Source organism: Schistocerca piceifrons, chromosome 1 (assembly GCF_021461385.2).
Source record: "Schistocerca piceifrons isolate TAMUIC-IGC-003096 chromosome 1, iqSchPice1.1, whole genome shotgun sequence".
In the NCBI taxonomy this organism is placed as follows: Eukaryota; Metazoa; Arthropoda; class Insecta; order Orthoptera; family Acrididae; genus Schistocerca; species Schistocerca piceifrons.
Window position 1 is genome coordinate 341,791,786 of NC_060138.1, and position 26,573 is coordinate 341,818,358.

General features: G+C 45.1%; 1 protein-coding gene across 1 annotated transcript in view; it reads left to right on the forward strand.

Moving 5' to 3' along the window:
- Window positions 1–457: 457 nt before the first annotated feature.
- The window catches only part of LOC124790849 (RPII140-upstream gene protein), a 47,519-nt gene continuing 21,403 nt past the window's right edge, over window positions 458–26,573 (forward strand). Inside the window, exon 1 of the mRNA XM_047257815.1 lies at window positions 458–666. Coding sequence (XP_047113771.1) covers window positions 503–666 — 164 coding nt within the window. The 5' untranslated portion in view covers window positions 458–502. The remainder of the gene's footprint in view (window positions 667–26,573) is intronic.

The following is a 26,573-nucleotide window of genomic DNA, read 5'->3' on the forward strand; positions in this document are numbered from 1 at the left end:
ATGTAACGGGAAATGTATAGCAGACTATTTAAACAGTGACAATCGTCGCCATAACAATGTTGCTGTTGTTATGATCTTACGTCCCAAGACTGGTTTGATGAAGTTCTCCAAGCTACACTATCCTGTGCAAACCTCTTCATCTTTGAGTAGTTACTGCAGCCTACATCCTTTCGGGCCTGCGTACTTTATTCATCTCTTTAACAGCATTAACTGTGTAAGATGTAAATAAATTCCAGCAACAAATATCAGACAACAGAAACAAAAAATGACGAATAAAGCAAGCATGTGAGAAAAAGTAAGCGTTATGTGAGTATACAAGTATAGCATATACCCCCGACGCAGCCAGGCGTTTTACAGGTGCGAGAAATTCCCGCACGGCGTTTCGCTGCCGCGAGACATCTCCAGGGGTAAGTCTATCTTTGTTGCAGTGCTGCCACTCATCTTTGCTCTTGTTTACGTTTGGGAATGTGTACAGTTGTACACCAGTCAGCTGATACGGGTAATGTTGCCGAAGTCGCGCGTGGTTACGTTTCTTGGCGGTCTGTTACCGACAACGATAACATCTTTAGACAGTGTTGACAAGGAGAAACATGACTATTTATCACTTTACAAGTCTTCGAACGCTGAAAATGGATGGGATAGAGTACGGATGATGTTCAGCACAGAGTAAGCAAAGTTTGTTATGGACTTCGTCATTTGTAGTAATACGTATATGACATTTACCAAAAACGTGGAAGTGAAACGTAGGCGATAGAAAGTTGACAAGAAAAGAAACTTTTTAAGTGTGGTGCTACTGAATAATGTTGAAGATTAGATGGGTTGAGCGCTTTGCAAAGGACGAGGTACTAGATAGATCTGGGAAGAAAAGAAATCTGTGGAACAACTTGACTAAAAGAAGTGGTTCAGTCTCTTAGATTTATTTTATTGAGTTCAGAAACCATGGGTATCGTACACACATATTACTAGAAGAGGTATAATTTCTTTCGGATTTGTAAACTGCGTAGTGTATTGTTGATTATAATTAGAACGCAGGTTTCAAGAGCAGATACTATTCCAAATGTTGTTAGCATACTTTCCCAATGCTGGGTAGTTGCATTAACGGAATAACGTATTGTATGTGCTATTCCACCGTGGAAAACCACAGCAAATTTCCATAACAGATTGAACTGTAGCGTAGATAGAGGTATAGATTAGGCTGGAAGTTGACATTTTTAATGAGAGTTTGTGAAGTTATTGAAGAATGTTGTGGTAATTGTTTAATATGTAACTTAACGCGATACCTATGTTCGTGCAATATTTAACGCCCTTTTGTTATTAAAACAGCAACTGAAAGGAAAATTTGAAAAAAAAATAAAAACTGCTTCTACCACGATGTTTGTGTTGATGATTGTGTATGTGATGATGGTACCCAGATTAAAATTTCACTCTGCAGCAGAATGTGTTCTGATTTAAAACATCCTGGCAGATTAAAACTGTGTGCCAGACCAGGATTCAAACCTGGGTCCATGACACAGTTTTAAACCACCAGAGTCCGCAACTCGTGGTCGTGCGGTAGCGTTCTCGCTTCCCACGCCTGGGTTCCCGGGTTCGATTCTCGCCGGGGTCAGGGGTTTTCTCTGCCTCGTGATGACTGGGTGTTGTGTGCTGCCCTTAGGTTAGTTAGGTTTAAGTAGTTCTAAGTTCTAGGGGACTGATGACAATAGCTGTTAAGTCTTATAGTGCTCAGAACCATTTGAACCATTTTTTTAAACCACCAGAAAGTTTCTAGTGGTGTGTATTTGTTGAATCCAAGTTCAGGTGACAAACTTTTGGGAAGGTTAAATACGTTATCGACAGATGGATGTACGGTGGGTTTGAAAGAGTTTTGAGAACAACAAAACACTTGGTTTTAAATGTGCTTAAAAATGTGTGCTACTATTTAGGAACAACTGTCATTTCCCAGTGCTTCCAGTCTATGATAGCCTGTTGGAAAAAAGGTTCTTCCAGTTATGTGTGAATTTTAGTTAATTTTTTCCAGAGATCACACTTTATAACGATACACCGTCATATTGCAAATTTATGCATAATAAACAGCACACATTTGCCCAATTCCAACATATCAAAAATCACAGCTGCGTACACAGACAGTGTAAAAGTGATATGATCTGTAATAAAGTTTTGTGTGAATGGTATGAATAATTGCAAGAACCTTTTTGCCTCATATTTGTTTGAATGCATGTTGTGGCGGAGGAGATACAGTGGTGAGAATTATTTATTTATTAAATTTATAGAATAATTTTGTAGAGTTTATAATAATGTATAAAGTTTGTGTTCTGTTCCATTTTGTTGTTTCTGATTATAACTTCATAGTAGCCTCAGGAGTAAAGGAGCTTATTCACCAAAACGCAGAAGCATTGAGTTGTCAACACGCACTCACAAATCACGCGCGCCCACTCGTTGTGCAGTGGACTAGACGTTGTGTGGTAGGGAGGTGTTGAAGGGGAGAGAGAGAGATAGAGAGAGAGACGGGAGGCACGAAGAGGGGTTTGGGGTGGGTAGCTAATGGCTTGGACGGAGGCAGCTGCTTTACTGGCTACGAATGCGGGACGGAGAGGTGACAGGTGCGTGTGTTTTGGAGCTGATGGGGACTGGTGCACAAGGAAGGTAACAGGAGTAGGAAATGCTGGATGGGTGGATTGGGCAGGTTTTGGACCTCGATTTTCCACAGGGATATGATCCTTGTGGCAAGGGGTTGGAAGTGAGAGTGGCGTAGGAGTGGAATAGGATGTTGTGTAGGTTGAGTGGGAGACATCACACCACATAAGGAGGGGTGGAAAGGATTCTGGGTAATATGTACCTCATATCAGGGCACAATAACAGACAATAATCAAAACCCTGGCAGTTGTTCCAGTCCAGGATGGTAATGGGAGGCGAGGTTGATGCTTATTTGTGGCTGATTCTTGGGGGGAGATTGGAGGACAAGGGTGTGTGAGGATATGGCATGGAAAATCTGTTTGTGGGCTAGGTTTTGTGGGGTATGACCTGTCTGTGAAGGGCTTCATGAGGCCTTGAGTATACTGTGCAACTGAGTTCTCTTCACTGCAGATATGCCGTCCACAAGTTGCAAGGCTGTATGGGAACTTTTTTATGTGGAAAGGATGATCGTTCCCAATTGCAGATACTGTTGGTAGTTGATGAGCTTAATATGGACAGAGATGTGACTGGAGCTATCAGAGAGGTGGAGGTCAAGATTCAGGAAGGTGCCACATTGTGTTAAGGAGGATCAGGTGAAGTGGATGGGAGAGAAGGTGTCGAGGTTGTGAAGGAATGAGGATAGGGTGTCTTGGCCCTGAGTCCAGATGATGAGGATGTCACCAATGAACCTCAACTAGACAATGGGTTTGAGGATATTGGGAGACTAGGAATGTCTCCTCTAGATGGCTCATAAAAAGTTTGGCTTAGGTGGATGTCTTGTTGGTGCCAGTGGCTATACCGCAGAATTGTTCATGTACCTTCACTGAAAGGAGAGGTAGTTGTGTGTCAAATAGGTAGCACAGCCATAACAACACAATAAGGCAAGTACACTGAGGTGATAAAAAGCATGGGATAGTGATATGCACATATACAGATGGTGGTAGTATCATGTACATAAGGTATAAAATGGCACTGCATTGGCAGTTGTGTCATTTGGGAAATACGGAAGCGTCCGATCCCACCCGTCTGCTTTGACCCATGACGTCACAAATATGGCGGAAACAAAAACAAACACACACACTTTCCACAAGAAGCCTAATGACACTAACGGGACAAGCGCAGGAAATGGAGTGTTTTGGGTGGGGGGCAAACTAAATATAAACAAATTTAGACACGAAACTTCCTGGCAGATTAAAACTGTGTGCCCGACCGAGACTCGAACTCGGGACCTTTGCCTTTCGCGGGCAAGTGCTCTACCAACTGAGCTACCGAAGCACGACTCACGCCCGGTACTCACAGCTTTACTTCTGCCAGTACCTCGTCTCCTACCTTCCAAACTTTACAGAAGCTCTCCTGCGAACCTTGCAGAACTAGCACTCCTGAAAGAAAGGATATTGCGGAGACATGGCTTAGCCACAGCCTGGGGGATGTTTCCAGAATGAGATTTTCACTCTGCAGCGGAGTGTGCGCTGATATGAAACTTCCTGGCAGATTAAAACTGTGTGCCCGACCGAGACTCGAACTCGGGACCTTTGCCTTTCGCGGGCAAGTGCTCTACCAACTGAGCTACCGAAGCACGACTCACGCCCGGTACTCACAGCTTTACTTCTGCCAGTACCTCATCTCCTACCTTCCAAACTTTACAGAAGCTCTCCTGCGAACCTTGCAGAACTAGCACTCCTGAAAGAAAGGATATTGCGGAGACATGGCTTAGCCACAGCCTGGGGGATGTTTCCAGAATGAGATTTTCACTCTGCAGCGGAGTGTGCGCTGATATGAAACTTCCTGGCAGATTAAAACTGTGTGCCCGACCGAGACTCGAACTCGGGACCTTTTCCTTTCGCGGGCAAGTGCTCTACCAACTGAGCTACCGAAGCACGACTCACGCCCGGTACTCACAGCTTTACTTCTGCCAGTACCTCGTCTCCTACCTTCCAAACTTTACAGAAGCTCTCCTGCGAACCTTGCAGAACTAGCACTCCTGAAAGAAAGGATATTGCGGAGACATGGCTTAGCCACAGCCTGGGGGATGTTTCCAGAATGAGATTTTCACTCTGCAGCGGAGTGTGCGCTGATATGAAACTTCCTGGCAGATTAAAACTGTGTGCCCGACCGAGACTCGAACTCGGGACCTTTGCCTTTCGCGGGCAAGTGCTCTACCAACTGAGCTACCGAAGCACGACTCACGCCCGGTACTCACAGCTTTACTTCTGCCAGTACCTCGTCTCCTACCTTCCAAACTTTACAGAAGCTCTCCTGCGAACCTTGCAGAACTAGCACTCCTGAAAGAAAGGATATTGCGGAGACATGGCTTAGCCACAGCCTGGGGGATGTTTCCAGAATGAGATTTTCACTCTGCAGCGGAGTGTGCGCTGATATGAAACTTCCTGGCAGATTAAAACTGTGTGCCCGACCGAGACTCGAACTCGGGACCTTTGCCTTTCGCGGGCAAGTGCTCTACCAACTGAGCTACCGAAGCACGACTCACGCCCGGTACTCACAGCTTTACTTCTGCCAGTACCTCGTCTCCTACCTTCCAAACTTTACAGAAGCTCTCCTGCGAACCTTGCAGAACTAGCACTCCTGAAAGAAAGGATATTGCTGTGAGTACCGGGCGTGAGTCGTGCTTCGGTAGCTCAGTTGGTAGAGCACTTGCCCGCGAAAGGCAAAGGTCCCGAGTTCGAGTCTCGGTCGGGCACACAGTTTTAATCTGCCAGGAAGTTTCATATCAGCGCACACTCCGCTGCAGAGTGAAAATCTCATTCTGGAAACATCCCCCAGGCTGTGGCTAAGCCATGTCTCCGCAATATCCTTTCTTTCAGGAGTGCTAGTTCTGCAAGGTTCGCAGGAGAGCTTCTGTAAAGTTTGGAAGGTAGGAGACGAGGTACTGGCAGAAGTAAAGCTGTGAGTACCGGGCGTGAGTCGTGCTTCGGTAGCTCAGTTGGTAGAGCACTTGCCCGCGAAAGGCAAAGGTCCCGAGTTCGAGTCTCGGTCGGGCACACAGTTTTAATCTGCCAGGAAGTTTCATATCAGCGCACACTCCGCTGCAGAGTGAAAATCTCATTCTGGAAACATCCCCCAGGCTGTGGCTAAGCCATGTCTCCGCAATATCCTTTCTTTCAGGAGTGCTAGTTCTGCAAGGTTCGCAGGAGAGCTTCTGTAAAGTTTGGAAGGTAGGAGACGAGGTACTGGCAGAAGTAAAGCTGTGAGTACCGGGCGTGAGTCGTGCTTCGGTAGCTCAGTTGGTAGAGCACTTGCCCGCGAAAGGCAAAGGTCCCGAGTTCGAGTCTCGGTCGGGCACACAGTTTTAATCTGCCAGGAAGTTTCATATCAGCGCACACTCCACTGCAGAGTGAAAATCTCATTCTGGAAACATCCCCCAGGCTGTGGCTAAGCCATGTCTCCGCAATATCCTTTCTTTCAGGAGTGCTAGTTCTGCAAGGTTCGCAGGAGAGCTTCTGTAAAGTTTGGAAGGTAGGAGACGAGGTACTGGCAGAAGTAAAGCTGTGAGTACCGGGCGTGAGTCGTGCTTCGGTAGCTCAGTTGGTAGAGCACTTGCCCGCGAAAGGCAAAGGTCCCGAGTTCGAGTCTCGGTCGGGCACACAGTTTTAATCTGCCAGGAAGTTTCATATCAGCGCACACTCCGCTGCAGAGTGAAAATCTCATTCTGGAAACATCCCCCAGGCTGTGGCTAAGCCATGTCTCCGCAATATCCTTTCTTTCAGGAGTGCTAGTTCTGCAAGGTTCGCAGGAGAGCTTCTGTAAAGTTTGGAAGGTAGGAGACGAGGTACTGGCAGAAGTAAAGCTGTGAGTACCGGGCGTGAGTCGTGCTTCGGTAGCTCAGTTGGTAGAGCACTTGCCCGCGAAAGGCAAAGGTCCCGAGTTCGAGTCTCGGTCGGGCACACAGTTTTAATCTGCCAGGAAGTTTCATATCAGCGCACACTCCGCTGCAGAGTGAAAATCTCATTCTGGAAACATCCCCCAGGCTGTGGCTAAGCCATGTCTCCGCAATATCCTTTCTTTCAGGAGTGCTAGTTCTGCAAGCTTCGCAGGAGAGCTTCTGTAAAGTTTGGAAGGTAGGAGACGAGGTACTGGCAGAAGTAAAGCTGTGAGTACCGGGCGTGAGTCGTGCTTCGGTAGCTCAGTTGGTAGAGCACTTGCCCGCGAAAGGCAAAGGTCCCGAGTTCGAGTCTCGGTCGGGCACACAGTTTTAATCTGCCAGGAAGTTTCATATCAGCGCACACTCCGCTGCAGAGTGAAAATCTCATTCTGGAAACATCCCCCAGGCTGTGGCTAAGCCATGTCTCCGCAATATCCTTTCTTTCAGGAGTGCTAGTTCTGCAAGGTTCGCAGGAGAGCTTCTGTAAAGTTTGGAAGGTAGGAGACGAGGTACTGGCAGAAGTAAAGCTGTGAGTACCGGGCGTGAGTCGTGCTTCGGTAGCTCAGTTGGTAGAGCACTTGCCCGCGAAAGGCAAAGGTCCCGAGTTCGAGTCTCGGTCGGGCACACAGTTTTAATCTGCCAGGAAGTTTCATATCAGCGCACACTCCGCTGCAGAGTGAAAATCTCATTCTGGAAACATCCCCCAGGCTGTGGCTAAGCCATGTCTCCGCAATATCCTTTCTTTCAGGAGTGCTAGTTCTGCAAGGTTCGCAGGAGAGCTTCTGTAAAGTTTGGAAGGTAGGAGACGAGGTACTGGCAGAAGTAAAGCTGTGAGTACCGGGCGTGAGTCGTGCTTCGGTAGCTCAGTTGGTAGAGCACTTGCCCGCGAAAGGCAAAGGTCCCGAGTTCGAGTCTCGGTCGGGCACACAGTTTTAATCTGCCAGGAAGTTTCATATCAGCGCACACTCCGCTGCAGAGTGAAAATCTCATTCTGGAAACATCCCCCAGGCTGTGGCTAAGCCATGTCTCCGCAATATCCTTTCTTTCAGGAGTGCTAGTTCTGCAAGGTTCGCAGGAGAGCTTCTGTAAAGTTTGGAAGGTAGGAGACGAGGTACTGGCAGAAGTAAAGCTGTGAGTACCGGGCGTGAGTCGTGCTTCGGTAGCTCAGTTGGTAGAGCACTTGCCCGCGAAAGGCAAAGGTCCCGAGTTCGAGTCTCGGTCGGGCACACAGTTTTAATCTGCCAGGAAGTTTCATATCAGCGCACACTCCGCTGCAGAGTGAAAATCTCATTCTGGAAACATCCCCCAGGCTGTGGCTAAGCCATGTCTCCGCAATATCCTTTCTTTCAGGAGTGCTAGTTCTGCAAGGTTCGCAGGAGAGCTTCTGTAAAGTTTGGAAGGTAGGAGACGAGGTACTGGCAGAAGTAAAGCTGTGAGTACCGGGCGTGAGTCGTGCTTCGGTAGCTCAGTTGGTAGAGCACTTGCCCGCGAAAGGCAAAGGTCCCGAGTTCGAGTCTCGGTCGGGCACACAGTTTTAATCTGCCAGGAAGTTTCATATCAGCGCACACTCCGCTGCAGAGTGAAAATCTCATTCTGGAAACATCCCCCAGGCTGTGGCTAAGCCATGTCTCCGCAATATCCTTTCTTTCAGGAGTGCTAGTTCTGCAAGGTTCGCAGGAGAGCTTCTGTAAAGTTTGGAAGGTAGGATACGAGGTACTGGCAGAAGTAAAGCTGTGAGTACCGGGCGTGAGTCGTGCTTCGGTAGCTCAGTTGGTAGAGCACTTGCCCGCGAAAGGCAAAGGTCCCGAGTTCGAGTCTCGGTCGGGCACACAGTTTTAATCTGCCAGGAAGTTTCATATCAGCGCACACTCCGCTGCAGAGTGAAAATCTCATTCTGGAAACATCCCCCAGGCTGTGGCTAAGCCATGTCTCCGCAATATCCTTTCTTTCAGGAGTGCTAGTTCTGCAAGGTTCGCAGGAGAGCTTCTGTAAAGTTTGGAAGGTAGGAGACGAGGTACTGGCAGAAGTAAAGCTGTGAGTACCGGGCGTGAGTCGTGCTTCGGTAGCTCAGTTGGTAGAGCACTTGCCCGCGAAAGGCAAAGGTCCCGAGTTCGAGTCTCGGTCGGGCACACAGTTTTAATCTGCCAGGAAGTTTCATATCAGCGCACACTCCGCTGCAGAGTGAAAATCTCATTCTGGAAACATCCCCCAGGCTGTGGCTAAGCCATGTCTCCGCAATATCCTTTCTTTCAGGAGTGCTAGTTCTGCAAGGTTCGCAGGAGAGCTTCTGTAAAGTTTGGAAGGTAGGAGACGAGGTACTGGCAGAAGTAAAGCTGTGAGTACTGGGCGTGAGTCGTGCTTCGGTAGCTCAGTTGGTAGAGCACTTGCCCGCGAAAGGCAAAGGTCCCGAGTTCGAGTCTCGGTCGGGCACACAGTTTTAATCTGCCAGGAAGTTTCATATCAGCGCACACTCCGCTGCAGAGTGAAAATCTCATTCTGGAAACATCCCCCAGGCTGTGGCTAAGCCATGTCTCCGCAATATCCTTTCTTTCAGGAGTGCTAGTTCTGCAAGGTTCGCAGGAGAGCTTCTGTAAAGTTTGGAAGGTAGGAGACGAGGTACTGGCAGAAGTAAAGCTGTGAGTACCGGGCGTGAGTCGTGCTTCGGTAGCTCAGTTGGTAGAGCACTTGCCCGCGAAAGGCAAAGGTCCCGAGTTCGAGTCTCGGTCGGGCACACAGTTTTAATCTGCCAGGAAGTTTCATATCAGCGCACACTCCGCTGCAGAGTGAAAATCTCATTCTGGAAACATCCCCCAGGCTGTGGCTAAGCCATGTCTCCGCAATATCCTTTCTTTCAGGAGTGCTAGTTCTGCAAGGTTCGCAGGAGAGCTTCTGTAAAGTTTGGAAGGTAGGAGACGAGGTACTGGCAGAAGTAAAGCTGTGAGTACCGGGCGTGAGTCGTGCTTCGGTAGCTCAGTTGGTAGAGCACTTGCCCGCGAAAGGCAAAGGTCCCGAGTTCGAGTCTCGGTCGGGCACACAGTTTTAATCTGCCAGGAAGTTTCATATCAGCGCACACTCCGCTGCAGAGTGAAAATCTCATTCTGGAAACATCCCCCAGGCTGTGGCTAAGCCATGTCTCCGCAATATCCTTTCTTTCAGGAGTGCTAGTTCTGCAAGGTTCGCAGGAGAGCTTCTGTAAAGTTTGGAAGGTAGGAGACGAGGTACTGGCAGAAGTAAAGCTGTGAGTACCGGGCGTGAGTCGTGCTTCGGTAGCTCAGTTGGTAGAGCACTTGCCCGCGAAAGGCAAAGGTCCCGAGTTCGAGTCTCGGTCGGGCACACAGTTTTAATCTGCCAGGAAGTTTCATATCAGCGCACACTCCGCTGCAGAGTGAAAATCTCATTCTGGAAACATCCCCCAGGCTGTGGCTAAGCCATGTCTCCGCAATATCCTTTCTTTCAGGAGTGCTAGTTCTGCAAGGTTCGCAGGAGAGCTTCTGTAAAGTTTGGAAGGTAGGAGACGAGGTACTGGCAGAAGTAAAGCTGTGAGTACCGGGCGTGAGTCGTGCTTCGGTAGCTCAGTTGGTAGAGCACTTGCCCGCGAAAGGCAAAGGTCCCGAGTTCGAGTCTCGGTCGGGCACACAGTTTTAATCTGCCAGGAAGTTTCATATCAGCGCACACTCCGCTGCAGAGTGAAAATCTCATTCTGGAAACATCCCCCAGGCTGTGGCTAAGCCATGTCTCCGCAATATCCTTTCTTTCAGGAGTGCTAGTTCTGCAAGGTTCGCAGGAGAGCTTCTGTAAAGTTTGGAAGGTAGGAGACGAGGTACTGGCAGAAGTAAAGCTGTGAGTACCGGGCGTGAGTCGTGCTTCGGTAGCTCAGTTGGTAGAGCACTTGCCCGCGAAAGGCAAAGGTCCCGAGTTCGAGTCTCGGTCGGGCACACAGTTTTAATCTGCCAGGAAGTTTCATATCAGCGCACACTCCGCTGCAGAGTGAAAATCTCATTCTGGAAACATCCCCCAGGCTGTGGCTAAGCCATGTCTCCGCAATATCCTTTCTTTCAGGAGTGCTAGTTCTGCAAGCTTCGCAGGAGAGCTTCTGTAAAGTTTGGAAGGTAGGAGACGAGGTACTGGCAGAAGTAAAGCTGTGAGTACCGGGCGTGAGTCGTGCTTCGGTAGCTCAGTTGGTAGAGCACTTGCCCGCGAAAGGCAAAGGTCCCGAGTTCGAGTCTCGGTCGGGCACACAGTTTTAATCTGCCAGGAAGTTTCATATCAGCGCACACTCCGCTGCAGAGTGAAAATCTCATTCTGGAAACATCCCCCAGGCTGTGGCTAAGCCATGTCTCCGCAATATCCTTTCTTTCAGGAGTGCTAGTTCTGCAAGGTTCGCAGGAGAGCTTCTGTAAAGTTTGGAAGGTAGGAGACGAGGTACTGGCAGAAGTAAAGCTGTGAGTACCGGGCGTGAGTCGTGCTTCGGTAGCTCAGTTGGTAGAGCACTTGCCCGCGAAAGGCAAAGGTCCCGAGTTCGAGTCTCGGTCGGGCACACAGTTTTAATCTGCCAGGAAGTTTCATATCAGCGCACACTCCGCTGCAGAGTGAAAATCTCATTCTGGAAACATCCCCCAGGCTGTGGCTAAGCCATGTCTCCGCAATATCCTTTCTTTCAGGAGTGCTAGTTCTGCAAGGTTCGCAGGAGAGTTTCTGTAAAGTTTGGAAGGTAGGAGACGAGGTACTGGCAGAAGTAAAGCTGTGAGTACCGGGCGTGAGTCGTGCTTCGGTAGCTCAGTTGGTAGAGCACTTGCCCGCGAAAGGCAAAGGTCCCGAGTTCGAGTCTCGGTCGGGCACACAGTTTTAATCTGCCAGGAAGTTTCATATCAGCGCACACTCCGCTGCAGAGTGAAAATCTCATTCTGGAAACATCCCCCAGGCTGTGGCTAAGCCATGTCTCCGCAATATCCTTTCTTTCAGGAGTGCTAGTTCTGCAAGGTTCGCAGGAGAGCTTCTGTAAAGTTTGGAAGGTAGGAGACGAGGTACTGGCAGAAGTAAAGCTGTGAGTACCGGGCGTGAGTCGTGCTTCGGTAGCTCAGTTGGTAGAGCACTTGCCCGCGAAAGGCAAAGGTCCCGAGTTCGAGTCTCGGTCGGGCACACAGTTTTAATCTGCCAGGAAGTTTCATATCAGCGCACACTCCGCTGCAGAGTGAAAATCTCATTCTGGAAACATCCCCCAGGCTGTGGCTAAGCCATGTCTCCGCAATATCCTTTCTTTCAGGAGTGCTAGTTCTGCAAGGTTCGCAGGAGAGCTTCTGTAAAGTTTGGAAGGTAGGAGACGAGGTACTGGCAGAAGTAAAGCTGTGAGTACCGGGCGTGAGTCGTGCTTCGGTAGCTCAGTTGGTAGAGCACTTGCCCGCGAAAGGCAAAGGTCCCGAGTTCGAGTCTCGGTCGGGCACACAGTTTTAATCTGCCAGGAAGTTTCATATCAGCGCACACTCCGCTGCAGAGTGAAAATCTCATTCTGGAAACATCCCCCAGGCTGTGGCTAAGCCATGTCTCCGCAATATCCTTTCTTTCAGGAGTGCTAGTTCTGCAAGGTTCGCAGGAGAGCTTCTGTAAAGTTTGGAAGGTAGGAGACGAGGTACTGGCAGAAGTAAAGCTGTGAGTACCGGGCGTGAGTCGTGCTTCGGTAGCTCAGTTGGTAGAGCACTTGCCCGCGAAAGGCAAAGGTCCCGAGTTCGAGTCTCGGTCGGGCACACAGTTTTAATCTGCCAGGAAGTTTCATATCAGCGCACACTCCGCTGCAGAGTGAAAATCTCATTCTGGAAACATCCCCCAGGCTGTGGCTAAGCCATGTCTCCGCAATATCCTTTCTTTCAGGAGTGCTAGTTCTGCAAGGTTCGCAGGAGAGCTTCTGTAAAGTTTGGAAGGTAGGAGACGAGGTACTGGCAGAAGTAAAGCTGTGAGTACCGGGCGTGAGTCGTGCTTCGGTAGCTCAGTTGGTAGAGCACTTGCCCGCGAAAGGCAAAGGTCCCGAGTTCGAGTCTCGGTCGGGCACACAGTTTTAATCTGCCAGGAAGTTTCATATCAGCGCACACTCCGCTGCAGAGTGAAAATCTCATTCTGGAAACATCCCCCAGGCTGTGGCTAAGCCATGTCTCCGCAATATCCTTTCTTTCAGGAGTGCGAGTTCTGCAAGGTTCGCAGGAGAGCTTCTGTAAAGTTTGGAAGGTAGGAGACGAGGTACTGGCAGAAGTAAAGCTGTGAGTACCGGGCGTGAGTCGTGCTTCGGTAGCTCAGTTGGTAGAGCACTTGCCCGCGAAAGGCAAAGGTCCCGAGTTCGAGTCTCGGTCGGGCACACAGTTTTAATCTGCCAGGAAGTTTCATATCAGCGCACACTCCGCTGCAGAGTGAAAATCTCATTCTGGAAACATCCCCCAGGCTGTGGCTAAGCCATGTCTTCGCAATATCCTTTCTTTCAGGAGTGCTAGTTCTGCAAGGTTCGCAGGAGAGCTTCTGTAAAGTTTGGAAGGTAGGAGACGAGGTACTGGCAGAAGTAAAGCTGTGAGTACCGGGCGTGAGTCGTGCTTCGGTAGCTCAGTTGGTAGAGCACTTGCCCGCGAAAGGCAAAGGTCCCGAGTTCGAGTCTCGGTCGGGCACACAGTTTTAATCTGCCAGGAAGTTTCATATCAGCGCACACTCCGCTGCAGAGTGAAAATCTCATTCTGGAAACATCCCCCAGGCTGTGGCTAAGCCATGTCTCCGCAATATCCTTTCTTTCAGGAGTGCTAGTTCTGCAAGGTTCGCAGGAGAGCTTCTGTAAAGTTTGGAAGGTAGGAGACGAGGTACTGGCAGAAGTAAAGCTGTGAGTACCGGGCGTGAGTCGTGCTTCGGTAGCTCAGTTGGTAGAGCACTTGCCCGCGAAAGGCAAAGGTCCCGAGTTCGAGTCTCGGTCGGGCACACAGTTTTAATCTGCCAGGAAGTTTCATATCAGCGCACACTCCGCTGCAGAGTGAAAATCTCATTCTGGAAACATCCCCCAGGCTGTGGCTAAGCCATGTCTCCGCAATATCCTTTCTTTCAGGAGTGCTAGTTCTGCAAGGTTCGCAGGAGAGCTTCTGTAAAGTTTGGAAGGTAGGAGACGAGGTACTGGCAGAAGTAAAGCTGTGAGTACCGGGCGTGAGTCGTGCTTCGGTAGCTCAGTTGGTAGAGCACTTGCCCGCGAAAGGCAAAGGTCCCGAGTTCGAGTCTCGGTCGGGCACACAGTTTTAATCTGCCAGGAAGTTTCATATCAGCGCACACTCCGCTGCAGAGTGAAAATCTCATTCTGGAAACATCCCCCAGGCTGTGGCTAAGCCATGTCTCCGCAATATCCTTTCTTTCAGGAGTGCTAGTTCTGCAAGGTTCGCAGGAGAGCTTCTGTAAAGTTTGGAAGGTAGGAGACGAGGTACTGGCAGAAGTAAAGCTGTGAGTACCGGGCGTGAGTCGTGCTTCGGTAGCTCAGTTGGTAGAGCACTTGCCCGCGAAAGGCAAAGGTCCCGAGTTCGAGTCTCGGTCGGGCACACAGTTTTAATCTGCCAGGAAGTTTCATATCAGCGCACACTCCGCTGCAGAGTGAAAATCTCATTCTGGAAACATCCCCCAGGCTGTGGCTAAGCCATGTCTCCGCAATATCCTTTCTTTCAGGAGTGCTAGTTCTGCAAGGTTCGCAGGAGAGCTTCTGTAAAGTTTGGAAGGTAGGAGACGAGGTACTGGCAGAAGTAAAGCTGTGAGTACCGGGCGTGAGTCGTGCTTCGGTAGCTCAGTTGGTAGAGCACTTGCCCGCGAAAGGCAAAGGTCCCGAGTTCGAGTCTCGGTCGGGCACACAGTTTTAATCTGCCAGGAAGTTTCATATCAGCGCACACTCCGCTGCAGAGTGAAAATCTCATTCTGGAAACATCCCCCAGGCTGTGGCTAAGCCATGTCTCCGCAATATCCTTTCTTTCAGGAGTGCTAGTTCTGCAAGGTTCGCAGGAGAGCTTCTGTAAAGTTTGGAAGGTAGGAGACGAGGTACTGGCAGAAGTAAAGCTGTGAGTACCGGGCGTGAGTCGTGCTTCGGTAGCTCAGTTGGTAGAGCACTTGCCCGCGAAAGGCAAAGGTCCCGAGTTCGAGTCTCGGTCGGGCACACAGTTTTAATCTGCCAGGAAGTTTCATATCAGCGCACACTCCGCTGCAGAGTGAAAATCTCATTCTGGAAACATCCCCCAGGCTGTGGCTAAGCCATGTCTCCGCAATATCCTTTCTTTCAGGAGTGCTAGTTCTGCAAGGTTCGCAGGAGAGCTTCTGTAAAGTTTGGAAGGTAGGAGACGAGGTACTGGCAGAAGTAAAGCTGTGAGTACCGGGCGTGAGTCGTGCTTCGGTAGCTCAGTTGGTAGAGCACTTGCCCGCGAAAGGCAAAGGTCCCGAGTTCGAGTCTCGGTCGGGCACACAGTTTTAATCTGCCAGGAAGTTTCATATCAGCGCACACTCCGCTGCAGAGTGAAAATCTCATTCTGGAAACATCCCCCAGGCTGTGGCTAAGCCATGTCTCCGCAATATCCTTTCTTTCAGGAGTGCTAGTTCTGCAAGGTTCGCAGGAGAGCTTCTGTAAAGTTTGGAAGGTAGGAGACGAGGTACTGGCAGAAGTAAAGCTGTGAGTACCGGGCGTGAGTCGTGCTTCGGTAGCTCAGTTGGTAGAGCACTTGCCCGCGAAAGGCAAAGGTCCCGAGTTCGAGTCTCGGTCGGGCACACAGTTTTAATCTGCCAGGAAGTTTCATATCAGCGCACACTCCGCTGCAGAGTGAAAATCTCATTCTGGAAACATCCCCCAGGCTGTGGCTAAGCCATGTCTCCGCAATATCCTTTCTTTCAGGAGTGCTAGTTCTGCAAGGTTCGCAGGAGAGCTTCTGTAAAGTTTGGAAGGTAGGAGACGAGGTACTGGCAGAAGTAAAGCTGTGAGTACCGGGCGTGAGTCGTGCTTCGGTAGCTCAGTTGGTAGAGCACTTGCCCGCGAAAGGCAAAGGTCCCGAGTTCGAGTCTCGGTCGGGCACAGTTTTAATCTGCCAGGAAGTTTCATATCAGCGCACACTCCGCTGCAGAGTGAAAATCTCATTCTGGAAATTTAGACACCTTGCGTAGCTACAACGTGTAAATTAAGACAGCCATGCATGAATACCACCTCCCCAGGGGTCGTAACCTCTGCAACCCGTAGAAGATAAAGATGCTTCAGTAGCTGATTAGTGTTTTTTGTCTTTTAAAAAAAAAAAATCTCACGGGATAGAACGAACAAATCAGAAAGATAAATATAATAAACTAAAACAGAAATTCGAGGAAACAGATAATTAAAATAAGTAATAAGTGTTTTTAAATTAAAAAAAAAAATCTCACGAGATAGAACGAACAGATCAGAAAAGTAAATAAAATAAGATAAAACAGAACTGGAGACAGCCACACTCAAACCAAACTCCGCGCCGTCATGATGTCACACACGACAACACCCTTACATCACGGGTCAAAGGCGATGCGTGGGATCGGACGCTTCTGTCGACCCGTCATTTGTACTAGGTGATTCATGTGATAAGGCATCTGACGTGACTGCGGCTACACATTGGGAATTAACAGACTTTGAATGCAGAATCGTAGTTGGAGCTAGATGCATGGGACATTCCACATTGGGAATCATTTGGGAATTCAATATTCTGAGATCTACAGTGTTAAGAGTGTGCTAAGAATACCAAATTTGTGCCATTTCCTCTCAACGCAGGCAATGCAGTTGGTGACAGCTTTCTCTTAATGAGCAAGAGCAGCAGCACTTGCAAAGGGTTTTCAGTGCTAACAGACAAGCAACACTGGGTGAAATACTAACAGAAATCAGTGTTGGATGTAAGAGGAATGTATCTGTTAGGACATTGCAGCAAAATACGAGGTTAATGGGCTATGGCAGCAGACGGCTGATGTGAGTGCCTTTGCTAAAAGCACAACATCGCCTGCGGTGCCTCTCCTGGCCTCGTGACCATATCATTTGGATGCTATATGACTGGAAAACTGTGGCCTGATCTGATGAGTCCCAATTTCAATTGGTAGGGTTCGAGTGTGGCGCAAACTCTAAGACATCGCTGATGATGGTTCCATAATGGTGTGGGCTGTGTTTACGTTAAACTGACTGGTTCCTCTGGTCCAACTGAACAAAACATTGACTGGAAATGGTTATGTTCGACTACTTGGAGACCTTTTGCAACTATTCATGGATTTCGTTTTCCCACACAACAATTTAATTTTAATGGGTGATAATGCACCTTGTCATTTGGCCACAATTGTTCACAACTGATTTGAAGAACACTCTGGGCAATTCGAGCAAAAGGTATGATCCCCAGATCACCCGACAAAAATCTCATCAAACATTTGTGGGACATAATCAAGAGGTCAAAATCCTGCACTGGCAACTCTTTCGCAATTACGGATGGCTATAGAGGCAGTATAGCTCAATATTTATGAAGGGGACCTCCAGAAACTTCTTGAGCCCATGCCACTTTGAGCTGATGCACTATGCTGTGCAAAAGGAGGTCTGACATGATATTGAGAGGTATACCATGACTTTTGCAACATCAGTGTGTTACTGTTAGAAAATGTATATTTATCTTAAGGCAGAATAACTGATGGTGCACAAATACAAAGACTTTATTCATCTATTATTTGAGAGTGAGAGTTCGTAATAACTTCCAACAAACTTTACACACAGTTTCAATATTTAACACGTTAACTCATTTGTAAAGCAATCGAGCATTTGATGTGGTTTTATACATGGGAGTTGGATTCTTTAAAGAGACAGGATTTATTGGTTGTAGCCTAAAAGACTAAGATACCTGCTGAATTCATTTAGGATGCATAGGGCATTACAAATGAGCGCACAGACTGGTAACGGAAAGCTGACTCATGAATAGTCATATTCAATTCCATCATTCGTCAACTGATCTGTTCCCAACATTGTCATGCATTGGTGGATATCAGATTAAAGGTCTACAGGGTTGTCAGGTGATCCGAGGACTTTTCTGTGTCACTTATCATTTCTTTAACTTCTGGAAATGATTCGTTGATGTTAAAAAGGCTAGGCGGGGTATCAGTTAAAATAGCAGAGGGGAAGGATATACCTCATTCATTATTCTGTGTCATGTAAAGCACTGCAGTGTTCAAACTAATCTTTAGTTTGAGGACAGCTTCACCTTTAAGCTGGCAAAAGTCGCTGTCCAAACAGGCATATGCTGTTCAAGTGAGGGTGTCGTTTGTCAGTGAATGGTATGTACAAACCTGCTGGTTCTGTTCATGTACCATTGACTGAGATGGGCCAGTCATAAGAACTGGACTCTTATTCAAAAGGGCGGCAGTTCGAAACTCAGCTAGATTTGGGTTTGCTGAATTTTTAAGGCAAATACTGTGATGGTTTGTTTGAAAAGGTACGACCAGTTTTCTTTCTCTTTCAGAGCTTATGCTCTGTCTCAAATGTGTATGCCATTGCTAGGATGTTAAATTTTAATCTTTCCTTCAGGTGATATCATCTCAAATCATACAGGTCATGTCGACTCACGGTCATGAATTTCTCTGGAAAAAATATGTATTAGACGTCTGTATCATAAGTGTTATGAAATAAAATATTTTAGTTTTATCTTAATTTTTGTAAAGGGATGACCCTTTGAAAAATGTTTATTTTGTAAATAACTCTTAAAACAGTAGAGGGGGAAAAAATATAACTAATAAACTAAAAGTACTGAAGACCTGGCGGATGTTTTGTGTTAAAGCTCCCTCTTAGTGTGCTAAAATTTAGCTGACACCCACATGCTTACGGGCTTCCTTTAACTTATAAATTTAAGATGAAAATATGAGATTTAAGTTAATTTTTCCAATTAAAAAAATATTTTTTTTTTCTACTTTGGAAAGTCCCAGAACACTATCTTTTCTGTCATATCACCAGAAATGACTGGTGTAATTATAAACAGTATCTTCTCAGTTCCAGCTATCTGTATTATATAATTATTTGTTACTAAAAATGTGAAAAATTGCATTTTTTTTAGTTTTTATGAATCATTTACTTTAAAACCACCAGTGGAAAACTTTTGAGAATCACGCAAAATATTGTTTGCTTAATATGTTAGTAGTCAGTGCAAACACAGTGGGCAATATTTTTCTGTGTAAAGTGTTAATAATTTTTCAAAATTCTGCATATTTCGTATCACTGAATTTCTAGTGTAAAATATGTATGTTGAAAACACTGCTTCCAATGCTCTTCTGTTTATAACGAATGAGTGAGAACTTGCACATAAGCCATTCTACATTGAGCATTGTGTTTGTTTGGTTTAACTTTTTGTTAGATATGGTGTCAGTGAGTAAATACAGTAGGCTAGTGAAAGATTGTGGTGTATGGACTGTGAAAAAAAGACACAAGAAAATAGTGTTTAAGAAAAGTGAAAAACACTTCACAGTTGTTGGAAATCTGTCAGATTTATTGCAAAAATATCTTGGTCTTCAAGTAACGGTATTAGCATCACATCCTTTCTACAGGAGTTGCTATACTCACTACAAGAAGAAATTTAGTGACAATCCACCTGAATGATCATCACCACTCGAATATGAAACTGAAGAGGACAGTGCAGATGTTTATATTCCTGGGTGTGAAGTTGTTGATATGTTGAATGTTAGCATACTATATCCCCGCTAGAACGTCCAGGAAAGGTAAGAAGCACAAGAAGAAAACAGTATGTAAAAATAAAAGTGGAAGAAATTGAAACAAGTTTTACACAAGCAATGGCTTCAAAACTTTGTGAAGTGTACAATGTAGATGCCCTTGGTGCAGAACCTGGACATAGTGACATGAGTACGAAATGTGATGGGTGGTTTCAAAACCTACATACTGCTATGACAGCAGCCACCTATAATGAGGGTGCCAGGTAGTTGCTCTAAGCAACTGATACAGAAATATATACCCACTTCCTCCCATTATTTGATTTCAAAAGCTCATAAAATACAGAATGGTTAAAGGTATTTGGGAATTCCCAGATTGTTGCTGTGGACATCCGTTGCAAGAATATACGCTTACTGTTGCTCTGGAATATTACCTAAGTGATGTCAAAGATTGCAACAGGCAAAGCCCTAACAAGGCTGACATTATCTCTGTTAGTCAAAATGGTGAGACACTTAAAGAGATATATTACAAGATCAATAAGAGAAGCATACATATCTCCTAATGAAGAAGGAGAACCCGAATTTAAAAATTGGTTTCACAAAATTCTACTCCATGCGACCGAAATGGGTGAAATGCTAGGAGGTGAAGGGAGTTTGCACATGTATTTACTGCACCAATTTGAAACTTGTTTGTTTCGCCATGGGCAGTGTCAGAGGAAAGATGTACACAGAGATGGAGGTGATCATTTTGTGCACATGTCAAGAGCTGCAAGATAAATGTTGGTTCCAGGAGTGTGCACTGTGTCCTGGTGCTGAAGCGATGGCTGTTTAATTATTACACCTTCAGGATACTGACAATGATGTAACTTATGCATTGTGGAAAAGAGGAGAGTTGGTGAAGAAGTCAATAGAGATAGTGAAGCTTGTTACTGAAGTTAGGCATTGGGTCATGAAAGGAATAGCTCACCATCATATCTGTAGGATTCAGAGACAGGCCATAGCACAAGCTAAATCAGCTACATCCCACAATATTGGCACATTAGTTCTTCATTTGACCTTTGCTGAGAACGGGTCTGTCGTTTTGCAGAACAAAATTCAAAGTTACCACTGGCACACACCACAGGTATCAATATTTACATGCGTTGCTCATTTCCTTCGAGCATCATGTTGTTTGGCTATTGTCAGTGACGATGTCATTCGTGACAGCTGCACATGCACGCTACATCTACATCTACATGATTACTCTCCAATTCACATTTAAGTGCTTGGCAGAGGGTTCATCGAACCACAATCAAACTACCTCTCTACCATTCCACTCCCGAACAGTGCGCGGGAAAAACGAACACCTAAACCTTTCTGTTCGAGCTCTGATTTCTTTTATTTTATTTTGATGATCCTTCCTAGCTATGTAGGTTGGGCTCAACAAAATATTTTCGCATTCGAAAGAGAAAGTTGGTGACTGAAATTTCGTAAATAGATCTCGCCACGACGAAAAACGTCTTTGCTTTAATGACTTCCATCCCAACTCGCGTATCCTATCTGCCACACTCTCTCCCCAATTACGTGATAATACAAAACAAGCTGCCCTTTTCTGCACCCTTTCGATGTCCTCCGTCAATCCCACCTGGTAAGGATCCCACACTGCGCAGAAATATTCTAACAGAGGACGAACAAGTGTAGTGTAAGCTGTCTCTTTAGTGGACTTGTTGCATCTTCTAAGTGTCCTGCCAAAGAAATGCAACCTTTGGCTCGCCTTCCTAACAACATTATCTATGTGCTCTTTCCAACTGAAGTTGTTCGTGATTTTAACACCCAGGTACTTAGTTGAATTGACAGCCTTGAGAATTGTACTATTTATCGAGTAATTGAATTCCAACAGATTTCTTTTGGAACTCATGTGGATCACCTCACACTTTTCGTTATTTAGCGTCAACTGCCACCTGCCACACCATACAGCAATCTCTTCTAAATCGCTTTGCAACTGATACTGGTCTTCGAATGACCTTACTAGACGGTAAATTACAGCAACATCTGCGAACAACCTAAGAGAACTGCTCAGATTGTCACCCAGGTCATTAATATAGATCAGGAACAGCAGAGGTCCCAGGACGCTTCCCTGGGGAACACCTGATATCACTTCAGTTTTACTCGATGATTTGCCGTCTATTACTACAAACTGTGACCTTCCTGACAAGAAAGCACAAATCCAGTCGCACAACTGAGACGATACCCCATAGGACCGCAGCTTGATTGCCAGTATGATGATTGATGTAGCATCTAGAGCCCATGTATTTCCTAAACATGTGTATGTGACTGATGGTGCGGCATCTCATTTTAAAAACTGCCTTCAGCTTTGTGAGCTTGGTAAGCACTGTACTACAGGAATTAAGACAAAAAATTGATATTTTCAGTGACAGGTCATGGAAAAATTGCATGTGATGGGGTAGGAGGTCCCTGTAAACATCTTGCAACAAGATTTAATCTCCATCATGAAGCTGTTGACACTATAAGAGATGTTACTGGATTTGTACACGCTATGTCAACATTAGTAACGTACATGAAATTCTTAATTCTAAATGAAAGTATGTTAAGGGAATTCCATTTAAAAATGAGTGGCACGTTACAAGAAAGGTTCTCCACAAAATGCAACCTGTTACTGTGTGTGAATGCTGAGACCACAGTATACATTAGAAGACTTTGTAGTGAGACTCTTCATTTCTGATATGCATGATAATCAGTAGTGGGTGGGACAGATAATAAGTGTGTCTCATGAACTGCTAGATATAACCATCTCCTTTATGACAACTGATAGTTCTGTTAATGCTTTCAAAAGATCAGTGTGCAGTTCCTGTTTCCAAAGTACTGGTCTTGTTGGATCATCCTAGTCTGTGTGCAAATTCAGCTTGGCTATACAAGTTCAGTGAGAAGAGAAAAGAAAACGAATGAACTCTTTTTCAGTGGTGCAGTGTTGATTGTTACATTTTAGGCGATTTTAATTAATGGAAAATCATGAATAAGTGAACTCATGGCAGAAGACAATAATAATTTGTGAATAATATCATTAAAAATGGGTATAAATATTCTGTATCTCATTTTCGTTATAAAACACTTTCAAACAAAACTATGAATTGTTTTCCCACTCATTTATAATGTAGTACAGTAATTATTTTGATACGGAAATACCAGTTTTGCATGACATTTACTTAAAATTAGTAGTCAATTTAAATAAGTATTGCCCACTCTGATTGTACACTTCATAAGTAAAATGACCCACTACTGTACCATAAAATTTTTACAACATTTAGGATGGGGTTTTTGAAGAAAATAATTTTTTAATGACCAACAAATTTCAAATTCTTTCATCTTTATGTTCAAATATTTTGACAGTTTAAGAATTTCATGCAGTATTGTGATAGCTCACAATCAGCAGTCCTTACACTTTATAATTTCTAAAGGCAGATAACATGCAGTGACTATTCATACTTTCAAACCATAATTTTGAAATTAGTACAATTCTCAAGGCTGTCAATTCAACTAAGTTCCTGGGTGTTAAAATCACGAACAACTTCAGTTGGAAAGAGCACATAGATAATGTTGTTAGGAAGGCGAGCCAAAGGTTGCATTTCTTTGGCAGGACACTTAGAAGATGCAACAAGTCCACTAAAGAGACAGCTTACACTACACTCGTTCGTCCTCTGTTAGAATATTTCTGCGCAGTGTGGGATCCTTACCAGGTGGGATTGACGGAGGACATCGAAAGGGTGCAAAAAAGGGCAGCTTGTTTTGTATTATCACGTAATAGGGGAGAGAGTGTGGCAGATAGGATACGTGAGTTGGGATGGAAGTCATTAAAGCAAAGACGTTTTTCGTCGCGGCGAGATCTATTTACGAAATTTCAGTCACCAACTTTCTCTTTCGAATGCGGAAATATTTTGTTGAGCCCAACCTACAACTAATTTTCATAGTTTATTTTTCCAAAAAAAAAAAAAAAAAGCTCATAGGTGTGTGTGTGTGTGTGTGTGTGTGTGTGTGTGTGTGTGTGTGTTAATCATGCCTCATAGTATTGGGAACAAAATATGTATTGAAAATAAATTCATATCTCTATCACTGTTGGTTTCTTTATTACAATTTCTCAGTTTTCCCTTTCATTTCAACATTTTCACAAATACTCCCTTTTGGAGAGGTCTGTAGCATTTTAACATGTCATCAGAAAATCAAAATATTGTAGCTTTGGAGAGCTGTCATGTGGAACTTCAACATATATTTTTTCAGAAAACTGAAATAGTGATGTGTGACAGCCATTATTGACCTGTGTGATTTGAGGTGAAATCACCCCGTCATAATTCATGTCTCTCACAGGGGCCTCATGGCTTATGAACACAGCAATTGAACAGTTACAGCGTTATTTCCTTTCCCTTATTGCAGTCTCTCTCTCTCTCTCTCTCTCTCTCTCTCTCTCTCTCTCTCTCTCTCTCTCTCTCTCTCCCTCTCTCCCTCCCCCCCTCCCCCCCTCTCCCCCCCTCTTTCTTTCAGAATTAATACCCCACAGCACAATAGGGGCTATAGTATGCCTGTGGTAACACCTGCCTGGAAATTAATACAAGGTTATCTTTCATGACCGCAACTTGGCATTCGTTTTACAACCTGGAGGGAATGCTTTACTTGAGATGGCATTCTCAATTTACCTCATTAATTAATCACTTATATCTTTTTGCATTGATACATTTTTCAAAACTTTACAGAAGTATGAACCAGCTGCAGAGACACACATTATTTAGCACAGTCCCTATCCACTGTGCGTGAAAACCTAAATCACTCATCAGCTGAATGGCTTAACTCTATAGCCCAGCACCCAATTTGGTACCCACCTATGTTGGGGCGGGAGGGGGGAGGAAAGTTCCTCTACAGTTGCAGCCACCTTACTGTCAGTGAAGAGATCAAAATGCTGATGTGTGAGCTGTAAACTCTTGATGTCAGGCATGCCAAGGAGTAGGTGCATATGCATTCTGGGGCACTAGGACTCACAGAAAAAGGCTACCATGCCATGTATTGCTAAGGCATGTCCGCACACATGTGAAGGGATTCCAGTCTGGACTATCTACAATGAAATGGGTAAAACTAACACACAATGGCAGCCACACTGAAGTGGGTCTCTAATTAAATCATTAGCAAGGAATGAGAATTGTAATACAGAGAACTATAGTTCCATGGTTTGTCTGTTCTTATCAACAGCATGGGAAGATGGTCAGATGAGGAGAAGTTGATTCAAGGAATTTGCCCAGTACCTTGTTTGCTCAAGTAATAATGGAGAATGCTATGGCTACAAAATAACATCAAAGATAGGTTTACTGAAGTTGCTTTTGTAGAGGAGATGGGTAGGTGCTCTCAATTAATCAAGACACAAAATGCTGCTTAGTCAGATGCTCTTCAGTCTTGTGACGAACTAGGCAACATACCAGTCTCCTTTACTCCTTATAAAATATTGAACATAACTTGGAGCTCCCATTTCATCAATATTTCACACTACAAACTGCTGAGGAACTGTACCCTAGTTATGAGTGCTGATGTGTTCACTTTGTTCATCAGGTATAGTGAGGACTTTAGGAAAATAGAGTAAACACCAGCACATTAATCCTTTACCTTTGAGATGTGCATCCTACCATAAAAGCCTAAGGTAATGATGTACAGATGTGAAGTTAAACCCTTCTCCTATGAGGTGTTTTAAGTTCTAAGGCTTAGGCATATGTCTCCCTACTGGACCTGCAGTCTTAACCGAATTAGGCTAATGTACAAAGAAACGCCATTCTAACAGTCTCCATATACGTGAACTGCGGGGCAACATTACCCTCTTTTGCTAACCACCTCTGCATTCAAAAAGAGGAAAAATGTAAGAAAATAAAACTCTTGACTGCCTCCTATAGCAAGACACCAGAAGGAAATAGGAGACATACTGTCCAGTTGACACAAGTTCAAGCTTTGTGGGAGCAGTAATAAAACTATCTGTAAAATATGCATGAATATTCAGACAGGTGATGATTGTATTTCAGAGTGGTGCAAAGCTTGACAGCTTGAGATAAGTACTGAGAAATATAAAATTGTGCATTTCACAAAACTAAAAACGTAGTATCTTGTAACTAAAATATCACTGAGTGATAATTGGAACCAGTCAACCCATACAAACAATTTGTGGGTACTTGAAATGGGATGATCACAAATGTTCAGTATAGGTAAAGCAGGTGGTAGACTTTGTTTCATTGACAGAATAATGGGAAAATGTAATCAGTCTACGGAGTAGTTCTCTTATAAGATGCTGGAGCAATCTGTAATATCTTTGAAGTATGTGGGATCTATATCAGATAGGTCTAATGGGAGGTATTGAATAAATTGTCACAGTTTTGTTTGACCTACAAGAGTGTTACAGAAATACTGGAAAACCTGAACTGGCAGATACTTGGAGAGAAATGTCAACTTTCCCCCAAAAGCCTACTTACAAAGTTTCAAGAACCAGTATTAAGTGAGGAATCTGGAAGTATATGATTGCCCCTTTACATTGCTCCCATAGTGACCAGGGAACAAGATTAGATTAACTATCGGACATTGCATTTAAGTTGTCATTCCGTCTGCAATCCATACACAAATGGTGTACATGGTACTGTGCAAAGTACCCACTTCCATGCTCATCATTGTGGATTCCAAAATATAGATATGGATGTAGAAGCTTAAACTAAAATTTCCTTCAAGACAAAGTGGAGCTTAATGTATTTTACTATCTTCTAGCTGAGTACCCCAACTGAGCTCTACTTATCCTGTTACCTTTGTTGCACTACAAGAAACTACACTCTAAGAAAACTTTAATGCATTCAATAAGCACTGTTCTAATTCTAACACAGCATTTGGGGGAATTTGAAGACTGGTTTGCTCTTATATCTATTGTGAGCATGTGTTCTTGAACACTGTATTAGAAGCAGTTGCATCCATGTTCGGATTCACAATATCGTAACATTATGCTGTGCCTGTATTCCACCAGACATGGAAAATACATTCCAAGATATAACAGGCCTTATGGAACAGCTTCTCCCAACCTTATAAGTTCTGGAGGACATAGATGTTGACAATCCACTGTTGGGTAGTACAAATAAGTCTAGAAGACATAAAATAACAGGAAAATAAGGACAAAGCTCAATCTGTGCCTATAGAATTCTAGAGCTCCATCTCATTTTAGTACAATTCACGCCACATACTTTGCCATAGGCCTCACAATTATATTCCAACCCTCAAACATTTATTTCAATAGAGCACCAATGATGACCTAGGCCACAACGATAATTTTCTCATTTTTGATCCT